The sequence below is a fragment of the Daphnia magna genome, linkage group LG8 (assembly GCF_020631705.1).
Source record: "Daphnia magna isolate NIES linkage group LG8, ASM2063170v1.1, whole genome shotgun sequence".
Classification (NCBI taxonomy): domain Eukaryota; kingdom Metazoa; phylum Arthropoda; class Branchiopoda; order Diplostraca; family Daphniidae; genus Daphnia; species Daphnia magna.
Window position 1 is genome coordinate 1881988 of NC_059189.1, and position 15194 is coordinate 1897181.

The following is a 15194-nucleotide window of genomic DNA, read 5'->3' on the forward strand; positions in this document are numbered from 1 at the left end:
TTTCGATAACAAATCACATACAGGATTTTTAAAAAGTCAAGATGATGTCGAACTTAGGTTAAACCAGAGGTGTATAAATTGAAATTAAACAATTGATGCTAAATATTTTTTGAATTTTAAACTTCAGCATGATTTATTAAGTTTAAAGTAGTTTTTTATTATTTGAAATTATAATCCTATCATAAGTATCCTTGCTTTTAATATTATTAGATGCCGAATAATATTTATTTTCTGTGAGTTAATTTTCAATGGCTTGGTTCCCATAAGCTAAACGGAAAGCTTGTGAAAACAAACTCACGACTTTCATATATTTTATTCATTTTTTGTAAAAAATTTTAAAATCAACCATCCGGCAAATAGATCATTACTCCTTTATTTTTTAAATTTTTCATTTTAAATGCTGGACTTCAAATAAAAATACGTTCAAGGGAAAAATTTGAACACGGTTAAGTTTTCCCCCTCTCAAGAAATTTTGACAATTAATAATGAAACTTAGTGATCGTCCCCAAATTAGTTCTAATCAAGTTAACCGCCCCGCACCGATAAAGTGCATTCGGGGTTGAAATGAGGTGCCATTTTTTCAACCGGGCGGTGCGGGAAAAAATTTGAGGTTAACCCGTTGCCCCGAAGCAATAAAAAAAATGCCGTTCTTTCGGTTTCAGAGTAAAAATCGGGGCAAGCGGGTAGAACGAGCTATTATCGGGGTTGTTATCGGATAGATCGGGTCAATCGATAATGTTTTTTGCATTGATGAATCGATTGATTGCAATCCAATTGATTGCAAACCCCAATTGAATTCGGGGAGAAGAATTTTCCACCCTGAGCCACGCCTCCTTGGCCCGAAATGAGAAACCCGATTTGCAAAAAAGCGCCCCGATTGGCTCGAGGCCGATCCTTAAATGAAACAATTGAAAATCTTTTTGGCTGTTGGAAGGAGGTCCGTAGAATATAATTTTCGCACATCCATTGCACTTCCAAGGTGACTAGCCGACGGACATCCCTGGAACTACCCATTGAGTACAAAGATATCTAACGGATGTTCGGCCATGATTCGGACATCCGACGGCTGAAATGTGCTATATGGGAATCACCTGATTCGTGGGTTTTCCTAAAGATATTTCAACAGGAGGCTGGAAAAACTCCGTTACTGCAAAGCTCGTAAAAGAAGTTTCATTTAAAAAAACATTGTTTTTTTTAACGAAAAAGCTGCACTTACATAACCTAATTACGTATTTCTGCTAGCCTACTTCCATGGATGTCGTATCAAGATTAGTTAACCTCTTCAAGCCTGGTGACCTTAGAGCTATGATTGCCCATCAAATTAATGTCAATGGACTAAAGCGCTGACGCCAACTACGAAGAGTCTTTTTAGGGAAAATGTATTTACATTCTGACACTAGGAGAACCAAAAAATGTAAAGAATCTTATTCTCGATTATTAAACGAGACGATGGGGAATGGTCTAAACTAAGAAGAAGCCAGGTTTTGACCCAACACTTGTAGAAAAAAAGAGAATCAGATGTTTGTCATCATCTCAGTACGGCCGACCGGGTAAGAAGAGGGATAGAGTTGAATATTGTAGCACATTTCGGAAAAAGATAAAAAATTATCCTTGATAAAATATGTGGAACAAATTAGAAACTCAGTCCAATTTTTGAGTCATAGGAGGAAATTCCCCGTCGTCATCCAAGCGAAGAGGATTTGCCGGAGGAGTCTCCGTGGCACGCTCCATATCGTGGAACTTTTCAGAATCTGTAAAGTTTAAGCATTACACGGTTAGATTTTAACGTATCAATCAGTGCGATGACTTCGATTGCATTATTACAAATAAAGTTTTCCAATGCATGCAAACCCTCAAATAAGCTGTTCAAAAGAGCGTAAATACAAATTGTCCATATGTTGTACACGATTGGGTTATTTAGCTGAAAACACATGCAAAGCAGGAGCAACCAGACATAAGGAAGTATGAACAGTGAATCGAAAGGAAATATGATGAGCCCCAACCTCCTAGGACATCAGCTACGAAAGCCCGCCACGGGATGACGATAAACCAATAAACGAAAAGAAGTGTAAAGGAAACGAAGCTGAAAAACTTTGTAAAACTGTTCTTTGAATCGGGATAGGATACCTGTCATCTGAGAGAATGGGCGTCCCCTGACAATGAGCGCGTAGCTACCTGCATGTTACCACACGGTGGCGTGTTAATTACCGCATCAAACATAAAGAAAGACATTCCGTTTGATATTGGTACGTACGTGAAAAAACAAAGGAATCGAAAATTCACGAAATAGCTTTAGCCTACTGATGCCACCACCCGAAATCAGTGTGATTTTGTTACAGTAATTATTTACCTGTCGAATCTAATTTGACTTTGCCTTGGCCTGCGCTGTGAACTTCCGACGTTTGAGAATTTTCAGGGCCATTGTCAGTTGATCCATCCAATCTATAAAAAAACGGGATATGGAAAAATATTTAACTACTATATATTTTGTTTGAGGGACGAATAAATTTATTACCTATGTTGCTTCAACAACGTGCAGTCACCTCCTTCGGTCGGGTTGATAGCATAAATGTAAACGTACCCATCCGTTGAAGCAATCAATAAACGGGTGACTTTCTGGATCCTACATTGATTTTTTATTTAAAAAACTACACTAAACTCAAGTGATACTAAAACCGTCTATTACTTACGTTGCGAGTGCACAAACATTTCGGATGCCTTGGAATGGTAGGTGTACAGTGGCGAAAGCTCTACCTTGACTGAAAACGTCAGCCACCTGAGTTGGCAGATAGCTTGCCGATACCGAGACTGCTTTAGAAAGATAGCCCATCCAGCCTTGAGGCTCTTCACTGGAAGAGCCAGGACGTTGTCTGGTAATATTAATACATTTGAGATTTAAAAGAGACAATATAATGCTGTGATACAAAACGGTTTAGTATTGAAAGTATGCAAGTAAGGTCAAACTTACGCATCTTTGGTGGTTTCTAATCGGAAGACATGAACTGTCTCTGTATTTGATGATGCAACCAGAAAGTTGGAATCAGCACTGAATGCCAAGCTGTAAATTGTGGCACAACGTTTTACTCCTCGTCGAAACTCATGTAGGCGAGCGCCGTCAGACACCTTGAAGATTCGAATAACAGTCCCTTTCTCGGAGGCAGTCGCAATTAGAGTTCCCGTTGAGCTAAAGGCAATTGCAGCCAATGGCGAATCATGAGCTGGTATCATGGTTTTAGCTTGCTGTAAAGATTTCACATTAAATTTCAACTGGTGACATATTGATCAAACTCGATGTTTACCAAATTGTAGGCATCAAAAATTTGGACTTCTCCAATACTTGAGGAGCCAGGATAGGCTAGATAGCAATGGTCATTGTTGGGAGATAATGCACATAAACCTTGGGGGTTTGGAGGAGTGTCACGGATGGTATGTAGTACTTTCATATCTCTTATGTTGTGGATGTACAGAGACTCCTCCAAACACACTACCAGTCTCTATGTAATGGAAGAGAATAAAAATTAATTTTTCTTGTACAATACTTTATCTGTTAAATATCCTTACAGCTCTGTTGAGTTTCACAGCTAAAATAGTATTGGAATATGAATAATTGCAGATCTCTGTGCCTTTTTTGAAATGGCAAACCTTTAATTTTCTTGGAGAAGATAAGCTAACTACTGCCACCAAACTGCTAGAAAACAGTCTTTCAACAAGACAAACATCTTCATCTAACTCACTAGAGCTTTCATAAATGAGATCTAAACGATCCACAGAAGAAAGAGAAAATAATCTATAACACTCTTTTGTTCCCACAGCAAGAGACCTAAACCAAAAAAAATGATAATATCGGCAATTGGCATATGCAGTTAGAAGTTAGAATATACGTGCAGTCTTGATTAAAATTGACGAAAACACCTCCTGCATTGGAGTCATTTTCTTGTCGGATTTGACTCATCCGTTAAATGAATGGAAATTTTTTTGGAAATAAGCTCGATGTCTTTCTACAGATGTTAAATGTAACGTTTTTATTTGAAGGAAAAGACGAATACCAATTTTGGTACACTTTTTGTTCAACTGGTTCCTAGTTCTTACCAACTTCTTTGTTTTCTCTGTTGCGCAGCTGATTTTTTGTCAACAACGGAGAATGGAAAACAGATAGTTTTATCTCAAATAGTTTATACTTTTGCCACTAGATGTCTGAATATGTAGTGTCGAAGAGAACGCAGCCATTTTTGCTATTACATTTCTTACGGATTTGGCGGTGGACGTGATTCAGGTATTGGTTACGAAGATTTTTGCTTCTTTTCTACCTGTATTTAATAATTTAATTTAATAATTTTTATTTATGTATTTAACATTTGCATTAGAATGTTCAAAGAATTTTACCAACGATAAGAAAATTCATTTTTTCTTTTTTTCTGCATTTTCGTGATTAACTTTAACCTGCAGCTATTCCTTCTAACGACTTAAATGATTTTAGATATTTAGGTCGAAACGAAAATTGTATACCACTCTGTTGCATTCTAGATCATCAAAAAACCAATTTAATGTCAGCTATCATGTCCTCCGAAGAACTTGTTACAGCCCCTGTGGATCCCCGATTCCCTAATCAGAATCAAACTAGGTATTCTTCTATTCATTTTCTGTAGAGTGAAATGAATATAATTATGTATTACTTGAAATTTAGATACTGTTGGCAAAGTTTTGTTGATTTCCATCGCTGCCAGAAGATAAAAGGTGAAGATTATACACCATGCCAGTACTTTCAGAAGGTGTATAAGTCAGTCTGTCCCAACTCCTGGATAGATAAGTGGAACACTCAACTTGAAGAAGGCTCCTTCCCCAAAAAGATTTAAGGTTGATAATAGCCAAACATTCATAGGTAAACTGTAATTCAACCCAACAACTGTGTAGATTTTCCCATTGGGTCATGTAAGTAATACACAACATGTTCCTTGAATCCCAATATCTTTTCAGAATGTTATTTTAACACTTGGTTGCACAAGAGATCTCCATGATATGAAATGATTTATGACAGACTCCCTTGCACATTTTGTGGGAAATTTTTCCCAAACAGTTGAAGAAATAGGAAAATTTTCCAATTATCGTAATGCCCAAAAGATTTTATGAAACGACAGTTCACGGTATTATGTTCCTTTTACGCGAACACTGGAACACGTCTTACTTCTTTTTGTTATATTATTATTTTTGTTTGCCTTTTTTTACCTTTCGAATGTAAGTGCTTATGCCAGCAGTCGAGCCATAACATGTCTAAACTCTAAAGGGTAATACCAGCCATTCATTATATTATTGGGATGGACTGTAAATTCCAATCAAAATCATACGCGTTTAACAATGGTCCTGGAATCTGGATTCTGGAGTTCCGCATCCGAACTTCTTATTTTTGTTATAAACAGTTTCGCTAGTGGGGCCTTAGCGTTCGACAACGCTGGCTGTGACGCATGCTGTGATGTCCGCATCGTCTGCAACCAATTAATTTTAAGAAGAAAGATCAGAGTCTATGACTCTGGAAAGATATAGGAAAACACTGAATATTTGAATCCTTTCTTGAAATGAACAACGTTAGTGAATTGAAGTCCCGATACAACCAAATTTATCCTGCATTTGGTTCTTACACAGGTATTTCATCAAGCTGTATTCATAATTATTTTATATTTCATACAATTGGTGTTGCAGAGTGTATGTCACGAGCTCTTTTCACTGGACTGTCATCTTCCATATTAGGTATTTCTCATAGATTTAACACTGGATATGGTAAATATAAAATAATTTTTTTTATAATTTTTTTTTTTCAAGGCTTCTCCACAGCTTTTTGTGTCCAACATCTTTTGAAAAACAAGTTACCCTACCCTATCAGTGGAAACATATTGGTTTCAAGCTTTGTAGCTGTTGTAGTTGGCTTCCAAGTTACATCAGTAAGAGCTCAATCCTGTCAGGCTGCTTGGTTAGCTGCTGAAGAAAAACACACATTTTTTACTGAAAATGACAGTAAATCTGATTAGATGTGGAAGTGTGATTATTCGAATGACAACATGTAGTTCAAACCAGAATCTTAGTGCATTGCTTAAAAGTCCAAGACATGCTTCATTATGTGTCAGATCTTTGACTGGAGATAGAAAATCTGAAGATGATTATTTCAAACTGGAACTTTGTTCTGAAGAAAACAATCAAGACAATCATGACTACAAAGATTTGGTTCATAGAATGCATCTCTTTCCAGGCATAAGAAATCAAGTTGTTATTGTTCAGCCATTTGTGAAATGGGGACCCAAAAAAAATGAATTAACAACTCCAGATTTAATGTTGGAAGAAGCAAAAGCCCTTATTGATTCTCTCCCCAACTGGAAATGTATTGTTCATTGTAATTCAAAGATATAATTAGTTTCATAAATATTTTCAACAGGTATTGATACACTGAAAGTTCCAGTAGAATCCCTTGAAAAGAAAAATGTTTTTGGTAGTGGCCAGTTCGAAAGTTTGCAGAAAAAAATCGTAAAAAATCCCAATATATCGGCAGTTTTTGTCAATGTTAATCTTCTCCGAGGGATTCAACGAAAGTACAATCAAGTTAAATTTGAAATAATACATCCTTATACTTTATTGCATGTTTTCCAGAGAGTTGACGACAGCCTTCAGAGTTCCCATTTATGACCGATACTCAATCGTGTTGCAAATCTTCAAAGAAAGGGCCAAAACAAGGGAAGCTAAACTTCAAGTGGCTTTTGCTGAAATTCCATACCTGAGGTTACTTTTGTTACATTTTATTGTCATCCATTTTGATATTTGTTTACGTAATTTCGACCTCTTTTCTCAGGTCTTGTTTAGTCGGTCTCCAAAAAGGATCAAAAGGTGACGGGAGGGGAAGCGCAACAATTGTAGGAGATGGGGAATCATATTATGATTCTAAGCTTCATTTGCTAGAAAGGAGAGAGCTTAAAATAAAAAAAGAGTTAGAAAAAATGCACAAGAAGCGTGCGCTTTTAAAATATGAAAGAAAGAAGAGAGAATTCCCGGTTGTTGCAATAGTAGGATACACCAATTCGGGTAACTTATCATCTCATTCTAATCGAGTTGCCATGTATGATCATTCATTTTACAGGGAAAACAACTTTAATTAAGTCTTTAACTGGTGATTCAAATATGCAACCTCAGGATGGCCTTTTCGCTACTTTGGATGTAACTGTTCACGCGTTCAAGTTACCTTGCAACTTGACGGTATTACTGGTAGACACAGTAGGGTTTATTTCCAATATACCCTTGAATTTGATTGCTGCCTTTAAAGCTACCCTGAATGATGCCATGGATGCTGTGAGTAAATGAGATTAATGTATACATGTTGAAGATTTTAAATCGCGATTTAAATGCTTTAGGATATGATAATACATTTACAAGATGCGAGTCATCCCGATAAAGAAAATCAAATTGCAGCAGTTAACGATACGCTTAAGCAATTAAACATTGATTCAGCTAAACCTATCTTTCAGGTAGAGAATAAGATCGATAAAATCAGACCGGAAAACGTTTCCGCTTCATGCTTACAAATTAGTGCCCAATATGGAACTGGTACGTGGTGCAAATGAATCATTTAACATTAAATAATTGTACATTATTTAAGGATTGGAAGAAATGATTGAATTAATTCAGACCAAGTTATTAGAAGTTACCAACCACAAGCTTTTAAGGTTAATGGTACCTAGTGGTAGTTCCGAATACAGGTAAAATTATTTCGTTGTTCTTGGAAAATGTTTCTAATAAGTTTTATATCTAGCTGGTTACATAAGGAAGCTACTGTAGTTGACTATTCTCACACTGAAAATCCTCAGTATTTAATTCTTGATGTTTTGATAACACCTACTGTTTTTGGAAAACTTCGTTCCAATTACCCTGACATTAGAATTTTAAATAAATGAAAAATTGTTTCACTTTCAGTTGGCTGTATTTTTAACAAATACACAGTGATTAAGAGCGGGGTCTTTCCTTCTTCTCCTTGTACAGGGCCAAAAGGGAAACATTGGCAACTTTCACTACCTTGAAACGAACACCTAAGACAGAATATTGTCAGACAACATATAGGAAAAATACTACTTCCTACATACCCGGAATATCACCAACGGCGTGGCCTTTACGACCGAAACCGGCAACCAAAACTTCGTCGTTCTCTTCAATGAAAGTCAAGCAACCATCATTAGGGACGAAAGCTGTGATTTTCTTGCCATTCTTGATGAGCTGGACACGGACACACTTGCGGATGGCAGAGTTAGGCTGCTTAGCCTCAACACCACTGCAAACAGATGTTACTTCAGTTTTAAAAAATCTTTCATGAGTTAAATAGAGGAACATACACTTTCTCAAGCACAATTCCCTTTGCATGTGAGGCACCACCGAAAGGATTAGCCTTCCACCTAGTACCAAGGTGAGCTTTTTTATATTCCTTGTCGTGCCATCTTTGCTCACGACGATGGTTGACATGCTTGCGAGCAGTGCGCAATCCTCGTGGTTTACCTAAAATTGTAATAAAATCATTAGTACTTTGTTATTAGTCCCAAGATGGCGGACTATACAGCACGTGTATATCAAATGGCAATAATTTTACTAGCAAGCTAATGCTTAACATCATTAAGAATGTTGTTTTGTACATAATATAGGAGAGCATATGCGCCATTACCAAAAAATGAACATGAAAAATCAAAATTAGCACAAAAGCTATCATTTATACATAATGAAATAACCGGTACTCACCCATGATTATTAGTCAGTGCTAGAGGATAGCTGACATGAAAGAGAATTCTGAGCGTTTTCGTCGAAGAAGGAAGACCTAGCGTTGCCAAGTTACAAATTAATACAACAGCACAACACATTGTCTGCTTGAATCGATTCATTTGAAAAATTGTAACAAAAATTATTTATCCGTGTTGGAAATATTTGCTTTAAATATGAATAATTTTTCCATCCACAAGTTAATTTTTCTTATTGTTCACTTTTACAGTTTGGCATTTGTGAACGTAGAACTACTAGCAGACGCCATTAGCTTAACTTTTTATTTGCAAACTCCAGATCATTTGGGTGGTCGAGCGCAGTGCCTAGTTTCAAAGCATTTGCACTATCAAACAAGGGAAGAATAGAAAAATGTTTATATTATATTTCCGTGTATGAAAATTCATCATTATGAGTTTAGTGGCAAAAATAACATTAGCATCGTCGATCGTTTTAAGTGCTGGAATAGTTTTCTACGTACACCACAAGCAGAACCTGGATCGGTATTAAAAAAAAACCTCTAATGTAATCATCTCTTCAGTTTGTATTATACATTTTTTATGCACGCAGAACAAATTTACACGAAGGTGTGGTACGTGATATCGAGAGGCAGAAAAGGAGGCGAGCAGAAAACTTGTACATGTTGCAACAACAAATCGACCTCTCTAAGGAACTAAAGAAAAGTCTATTACCAGCCATAGATGATGGAAATAAATAGTGTGTTATAGTAACTTTAAACCACAGAAAAATTTAATCTGTTAAAGAAAAAATTCTGCTTGACATCAACTAATTCCTATTATGATTGTATCAGTTTAACTTTATCAGGATTCAGCCAGGGAATAAACCAAAAATCTATTAGTTCATGTTTGGTTACAAAGGTTACAAATATCTTTACAAGAACTGTCCTATATTGGCATTCTTTTCAGCAATGCCGGAAAATTTGTTTTATCCTTAGTTACAGAAAATTTATTGTTTCAAATTTTCTGGTTTTCCCTGAAAATTTAATATTACAAAAATGTTTACCGGCAACTTTAGTTTGGTGTTAGACAGTCGTATTAGCAAACCGAAGCCGAGTTCTAACTAATACCCAACCAGGAATCGGCCCCACATGATCCCCCCTCTTTTTTCCGGTTGATTTGATCGTTGTGGTTTTCGGTGCGTCTCTATCTCTGTCTATTGGCATTCGAGTTGGCTTCCGGATCTCAACAGGTGCGAGGAAAAACGGTTACAAAATCCGGTTTCAAACCCCGATTACACCGCTTCCTGCCCAGTTTGTCCCAACGTCTATCCCGATTTCTACCCTAAAATTAGATTAATATTCACATTTCGTGACCGTACTTTTTCTTTTTGAGAAACAAGAATAGTCCGTAATAGAACAATAGTTTAAGTTATTCCGTTTTATAAAAACAAAATTATTTCTTTGTATTTGCCTGTTAGGAAGCCTAGTTTAAAAAAAAGACAAAAGGAATGAAATTGGTATTCGGCATTGTCAATTATGTTTCCAGCGATGCTCCCTTCGACATCGACCTTTTTTGGTTTTCAGAAAACCGAAAATATATACATGTACCTTACCCTTTTTACCACGGATACAGATAAACCGAACTACTTGAAATCAGCCCGGATGATAAAACATGAACTATTGTTTGAGCTGGTTGGGGTAAGTCGATGCGGTTCAACGGTTCACAGGTAATCGGGGCCAGGCTTACACCTGTCTCAAAAAGCAAGTTGGCAACAGTGTCATTATCTGGCCAACTGACATCTTTCATTGCAGAACGCGGGAAATGCTTCACGGGATCGTGGAGTGTTGTTTGGCATTCGAATTTTCAACAGTAGTTGTTAATAATCAGGAATATGTCAAAGCCATTTTCATGGGGCATTAAAAGCCCTATCAATTCGACAAATTACATAGGAATGCGACCTGCAGAAGCTGATAAAGTGTTTGAAAAACTTGTGCCTGTTCAACTGCAGCTATCCCCAACAGAAGAGAGAAAACATTTCTTAAGTCTTTCTGTAGAGTTGATGTCTTCTGGAATATCTTCCACTTCATTTCGCAAGGTGTGTACACATTTTTATTTCAACATGGTGTAAGTGTATAAGTTGTAAACATTTTCTAACTGTGGTTGCATTTGTTTCAAGCAGGATTTACAAATTGAAATAACTGATGAAGATGATCCATACATTTTCTATGGTCTTCGGATGTCAGAAGAAGACTTCTCTGTTTTAAAATCTCAACAGGGTCTCCTAATTGACTTTTCATCCTTCCCTTCCAAGTTTATTCAACTTGTTGAACGCTGCATATCAGAATATCAAACAGAATCTCCCAAGTATATTGCATAGGGATTTTATTAGTAGATATTATTTTATCAGAAGATTTTAGTGATTTACAACTACAAAAACTTATAATGACATTTTATTAACTAGATTTCTTATTCTGATTCGATACCAGAATGAAATGCCCAAACCATGTTTTGTTTTTGAGATTGTTGAGACAAACCCATTCAAGCATTTATGCCACCTTTCTCTCAAATTAACTGAAGGAGGCGAAACACAAATAAAGAAACATTTGTCACTTAAGCTACGACAATTAAAAGAGGAACAGGAGAACAATGTTCAAGTTCTTAAAAGTTTGGAACAGCAAGTTGACATTGAAAGAAAGAATCATGCACAGAAAACAGCGGAGCTAGAACTACTGAAATGTGACTTTCAAGCAAAACTACAAGATATGCAACAACTACTTAAAATTGAATACCAAACAGAGAAGCAATTGCTTCTCCAAACTAAAATGGACCTCGAGCAGCAGTTTAGGCAACATCAGATGAATGCTGAGGAAAAGGAGAAAAGCTTTTTACAACAAATAAAAGATTTAAAAGAAAAAAATTCCCAAATTGAAAACCATGCCAAGTAAGAGTGCTAATCATACAGAAGTTTAACATTTGTTAAATTCATAAAATACGTTTAGAGAGGCGACATCTCGTTTGGTGAAAACTGAAGAAGATTGCAATCGTCTTCAGCAAGAATTATCGTCGGCCCGGCGTCGTGGAGCCAGTTTAGATGCAGACTTTCACAGCAAGGAGAGAACAGTGAATCAATTACGGACAAAGATAGCCGTGTTAGAACAAGTAAGTGCTTTTATGACTAATTTTCTTACGTGTTTTGTCCCCACGTGTGTCATTGGGCTTGGTGTTTTTGCAGGAATTGAAAGACAAGGACGTACTATTAGCGAAGCAGCAGGACCTCTTGACTGCAGCGCAAGAGCAAAAGGTTATCTACTGAATGAAAATTAGAAAATAGAAGTGCCTTGCTTATTCTTAATTATTTTAACTAAAGGGTCGTTTGACCAGCATCGTTGAAGAAAAGGATTCTGTTATCTCTCGACGTGAAAGTGCTGTTAAAACTATGACAGAAGAATTGATCAAGGCCAATGACATAATAAGGAAATTACAAAATGACATCCGAATATTGAATCAAAAGGTACGTTTATTATTGCTTTTGATAAAGTGCGATATCCACTCTTCAATCTTTATACAGTTGAAAACCCGCACAGATGTTGCAAGGGAACAAGAAAAAGTATTGCAACATAGAGACGATGAAATCGCACGTTTGCGAGATGAGTTAAATGGACATTCAAAGTTGCAGGATGAAGTTGTTGAACTTCGAAGTAAAAACGAAGAAAAAGAATCAGCTATGAAAAACAACGAGCAGAGTAATCTAACGACCCTCTCCTCTCCCTTAAACTTGCTAAGTTAACGCACTTCTTGCATTTTTCAAATATTAGTTATATCATATCTGAACAAACAACTCAACGATCTCCAGCTCAGATCCGAAACCACAGGCAGAAATCCTCAATGGTTTTCAACGCCAAACGATGTTAATGGCGTAGGACCCAAAATTCCTATGTCCTCACTAAGGTCCTCTCCACTGCAATTGGGTCAAACGCTCGAGAATAGGTGAACCTAACTTTCTAATTTATATTGGACACAAGATAAAGACTTTTTTTTTATAATTAGAGAAAATGACGAACCACTAGATCCAAAATACTTTCAGCCTAAATCATATGGCGGACTTGTACGCAAAGAAAAGTCAGCCGAAAGAAATCCGCCTAATTCAAAACCATCGGCATATTTCAAAAAATGATTATTATAAAGTCAAGCTTCCTAGAAAGTTCAACAAGTGTAAGACATATTTGTTCTTTTAAATCTAATAAATTCTTTAATGTAACAGAACATTGGCATCTTCGGTTCGTTTGAAACATAAATGAGAAACAGCTGGTTGATCATTAAATTGGCCTAACATTTCACCTAGAGTATATAAATTTCAATTTCTTAATTAAAGTACATTTTAATTAATTTATATTTGTATATACTCGAACGTTTGACCTAGTAAGAAACTCCAAAGTAGTTTCGTAAAAATAGAATTGGAGCGCTGATGAAAAAACTGCCTTGAGAAGGCTAGGGCTAAGACCTAAAGGTATAGAATTTTGAAACAAAAAGATTAAATTAATTTTTACTTCCATAACTTTTTATTCGATCTCATCAGGGATAGAAGAAATACCTTTGAGCAATGCAGCTAATCCCTCATTTCGGACGGTTGTTGCGAGGCAATCTAACAGACTGTTGAGTTATTAGAAATATATATACATATTTATATATATATATAATTTAAACAGTAAACTGGAGATGTTTCATACCCCTTATATTGATGCCTATTACAGAATCCTTGCAACTGCATTCGTTTTTTTCCCAGGTCCAGCGGATAAACAAGAGTCTTGGCAACTGCTCCTGCCACAGCTCCACAGGTTAGACTTTTAAGACCAGCACCTTTTCCATCAATGGCTTCTTCATACATTTCAATCAAAAATTTGTAAATAGCAAATTGGCAGCCTGTGTATGGCCCAATCTGGATCAAGGTAGGTGACAATCCATGATACAAAGAAAGGGCTCCTTCTTTTGCCCACATTTTTGATATTACATCAATTACACCCTTGTAAATCTGAAAAAAACAAAACAAGCATAACCAGATAACTTCACAAACAGAAACAATTTTTAGAATCCTCAAATAGATAACCTTTGGCTCTCCTTGTACTATAAGCCTTGTTCTAATTGTGTCAAAAGGGAAGGAAACTATGGTTGCCATACATCCTGATCCTAAACCAGCTGAAAAATTTACTCCTGATTGCAGTGACTTTAGAGATGGAGATTTCTCAAAGGCATATGTGGTGATACCCTCAAATAAACCAAATTGTACAAAACCAAATGTAGCTGAGAGTGCTTGTGCAGCAACATGTCCCTTCCAGAGAGCTGTCCAGCCTTCACCCTTAACAATATGTTGCAACCCTTGAATAATACCTCTATAGACAGCACTGCCACTTGATTTGCTGATTGGCTCTATTTGGACCTAAATAACAAAAGCATTCTTAATTTGCTGTAAAATTTTTGTATTAAAGTAATAGCACTGACTTGAAATCTTATTTTTAGCACATCAAATGGTTGGCAGAGGAACCGAGTAGCACATCCTCCTACTGCTCCAGCAAACCCTCGTTCGGAAAGCACGGTACGCGTTCGTTTTTTCACTACGTCTTCCATGAATTTCATACTATAGACTTCTGATTAAATATCTTTCATTTTTAAAGACACTTGATTAGTGTTTGATTCGGATTTAATTCGTAAGCCATCAACCAACTCATTTCGAAGAAAAACAATCGTAAAGTTTTCGTCTGCTTCTTCCATCAAAGGCAGAATCAATCAGTGGGCGGGGTTAAAAAACTACGCTCCATCATTAACAAGCAAGTACAACCTTTTATTTTGTAATTGTCAATATATCAATTCAACGTTATTAAGAATAAAAAAAAAACCCAAATATAATAACATATGTTTTAATAAATAGCACTGCCATCTAGTGATAATGTACTTTCCTGTAATTACGAAATAAGCCGGAATTTTTAAGCCCGACTTTTCACTCAAAAATTGGGCTAAAATTTTACTAATTTGCTGTAAAAAGAATTAAGACGCTGATTGCGGATGAAATATTTGTTTGCTCACCAGTAAAGCGGTTTTTGAATAAAAAAGAATCAAAGTGGTTTTTGTCACAATATTATTACAAGAGGAAAAAGGCTTTTTCCCTTTGTTGTTTTTCAAAAAGGTTTCCTGCATGTAACAAGAAGTACTATGAACATTCATGAATGTATCATGATATAATGGAAGAACATCGGCATGGGGTGCTAGATAATTATGGTTCAATCCCCACGAGAAAGGAAGAAGCTCACTGCTCAAAGCTGATTCAATTTATTAGCCTTTCTGGAGCTCTACCTGAATGTAACAGAAATATGCAAACTGATGAATTTATTTATTATCACGTCACACAGGTATCGGAGCTATGCTGAGTCAAAGTCATCCATCGACAGCTCAGCATTAGAACCCAGGGGG

The 15194-nt window shown here is 36.4% G+C and overlaps 6 protein-coding genes and 1 long non-coding RNA gene across 12 annotated transcripts; 4 read left to right on the forward strand and 3 right to left on the reverse strand.

Annotated features, from left to right (window-relative positions):
* Positions 1-1084: 1084 nt before the first annotated feature.
* LOC116929359 lies at positions 1085-1903 on the forward strand. The gene is made up of 2 exons (XR_004397820.2): positions 1085-1158; positions 1243-1903. It is a non-coding gene; the product is annotated as an uncharacterized LOC116929359 (long non-coding RNA).
* Positions 1364-4143, reverse strand: LOC116929352 (WD repeat domain phosphoinositide-interacting protein 2). 3 transcript variants are annotated; one of them, XM_032936544.2, is made up of 10 exons: positions 3882-4143; positions 3562-3820; positions 3300-3494; positions 2969-3240; positions 2691-2870; positions 2516-2623; positions 2351-2442; positions 2128-2175; positions 2004-2018; positions 1364-1751 (listed from the first exon to the last, which is right to left on the reverse strand). In XM_032936544.2, exons 1-10 carry the CDS (start codon positions 3950-3952, stop codon positions 1642-1644), a joined length of 1350 nt encoding a protein of 449 aa, XP_032792435.1. In that variant the 5' UTR covers positions 3953-4143; the 3' UTR covers positions 1364-1641. The 3 variants fall into 3 exon arrangements, with proteins under 3 accessions (XP_032792435.1, XP_032792436.1, XP_032792438.1); XM_032936545.2 differs by lacking the exon at positions 2004-2018; XM_032936547.2 differs by lacking the exons at positions 2004-2018; positions 2128-2175 and having other exon boundaries at positions 3882-4142.
* Positions 4144-5451: 1308 nt separating this feature from the next.
* LOC116929356 (transmembrane protein 141-like) lies at positions 5452-6165 on the forward strand. Its single transcript, XM_032936551.2, has 3 exons — positions 5452-5637; positions 5695-5742; positions 5815-6165. The coding sequence occupies exons 1-3, from the start codon at positions 5571-5573 to the stop codon at positions 6018-6020; spliced, it is 321 nt and encodes a 106-aa protein (XP_032792442.1). The 5' UTR covers positions 5452-5570; the 3' UTR covers positions 6021-6165.
* LOC116929351 (putative GTP-binding protein 6) lies at positions 6001-9275 on the forward strand. The gene is made up of 8 exons (XM_032936543.2): positions 6001-6367; positions 6422-6575; positions 6634-6762; positions 6833-7062; positions 7118-7326; positions 7389-7581; positions 7634-7733; positions 7787-9275. The coding sequence occupies exons 1-8, from the start codon at positions 6001-6003 to the stop codon at positions 7926-7928; spliced, it is 1524 nt and encodes a 507-aa protein (XP_032792434.1). The 3' UTR covers positions 7929-9275.
* Positions 7936-8889, reverse strand: LOC116929355 (40S ribosomal protein S23). Its single transcript, XM_032936550.2, has 4 exons — positions 8758-8889; positions 8361-8520; positions 8115-8299; positions 7936-8060 (listed from the first exon to the last, which is right to left on the reverse strand). The coding sequence occupies exons 1-4, from the start codon at positions 8759-8761 to the stop codon at positions 7978-7980; spliced, it is 432 nt and encodes a 143-aa protein (XP_032792441.1). The 5' UTR covers positions 8762-8889; the 3' UTR covers positions 7936-7977.
* A 1234-nt stretch (positions 9276-10509) lies between the features above and the next one.
* LOC116929628 (spindle assembly abnormal protein 6 homolog) lies at positions 10510-13776 on the forward strand. 4 transcript variants are annotated; one of them, XR_006650291.1, is made up of 11 exons: positions 10513-10827; positions 10909-11096; positions 11194-11673; positions 11732-11891; positions 11965-12033; positions 12100-12243; positions 12301-12475; positions 12548-12719; positions 12780-12933; positions 12994-13239; positions 13309-13776. XR_006650291.1 is itself a non-coding variant. In XM_032936903.2 (9 exons), exons 1-9 carry the CDS (start codon positions 10624-10626, stop codon positions 12904-12906), a joined length of 1719 nt encoding a protein of 572 aa, XP_032792794.1. In that variant the 5' UTR covers positions 10514-10623; the 3' UTR covers positions 12907-12995. The 4 variants fall into 4 exon arrangements, 3 of the variants coding, with proteins under 3 accessions (XP_045033783.1, XP_032792794.1, XP_032792795.1); XM_032936903.2 differs by lacking the exon at positions 13309-13776 and having other exon boundaries at positions 10514-10827; positions 12780-12995; XM_032936904.2 differs by lacking the exon at positions 13309-13776 and having other exon boundaries at positions 10515-10827; positions 10912-11096; positions 12780-12995.
* LOC116929629 (mitochondrial thiamine pyrophosphate carrier) lies at positions 12232-14530 on the reverse strand. The gene is made up of 6 exons (XM_032936907.2): positions 14229-14530; positions 13837-14166; positions 13460-13761; positions 13324-13382; positions 13136-13233; positions 12232-13070 (listed from the first exon to the last, which is right to left on the reverse strand). Exons 1-6 carry the CDS (start codon positions 14361-14363, stop codon positions 13059-13061), a joined length of 936 nt encoding a protein of 311 aa, XP_032792798.1. The 5' UTR covers positions 14364-14530; the 3' UTR covers positions 12232-13058.
* Between the last annotated feature and the right edge of the window lie 664 nt (positions 14531-15194).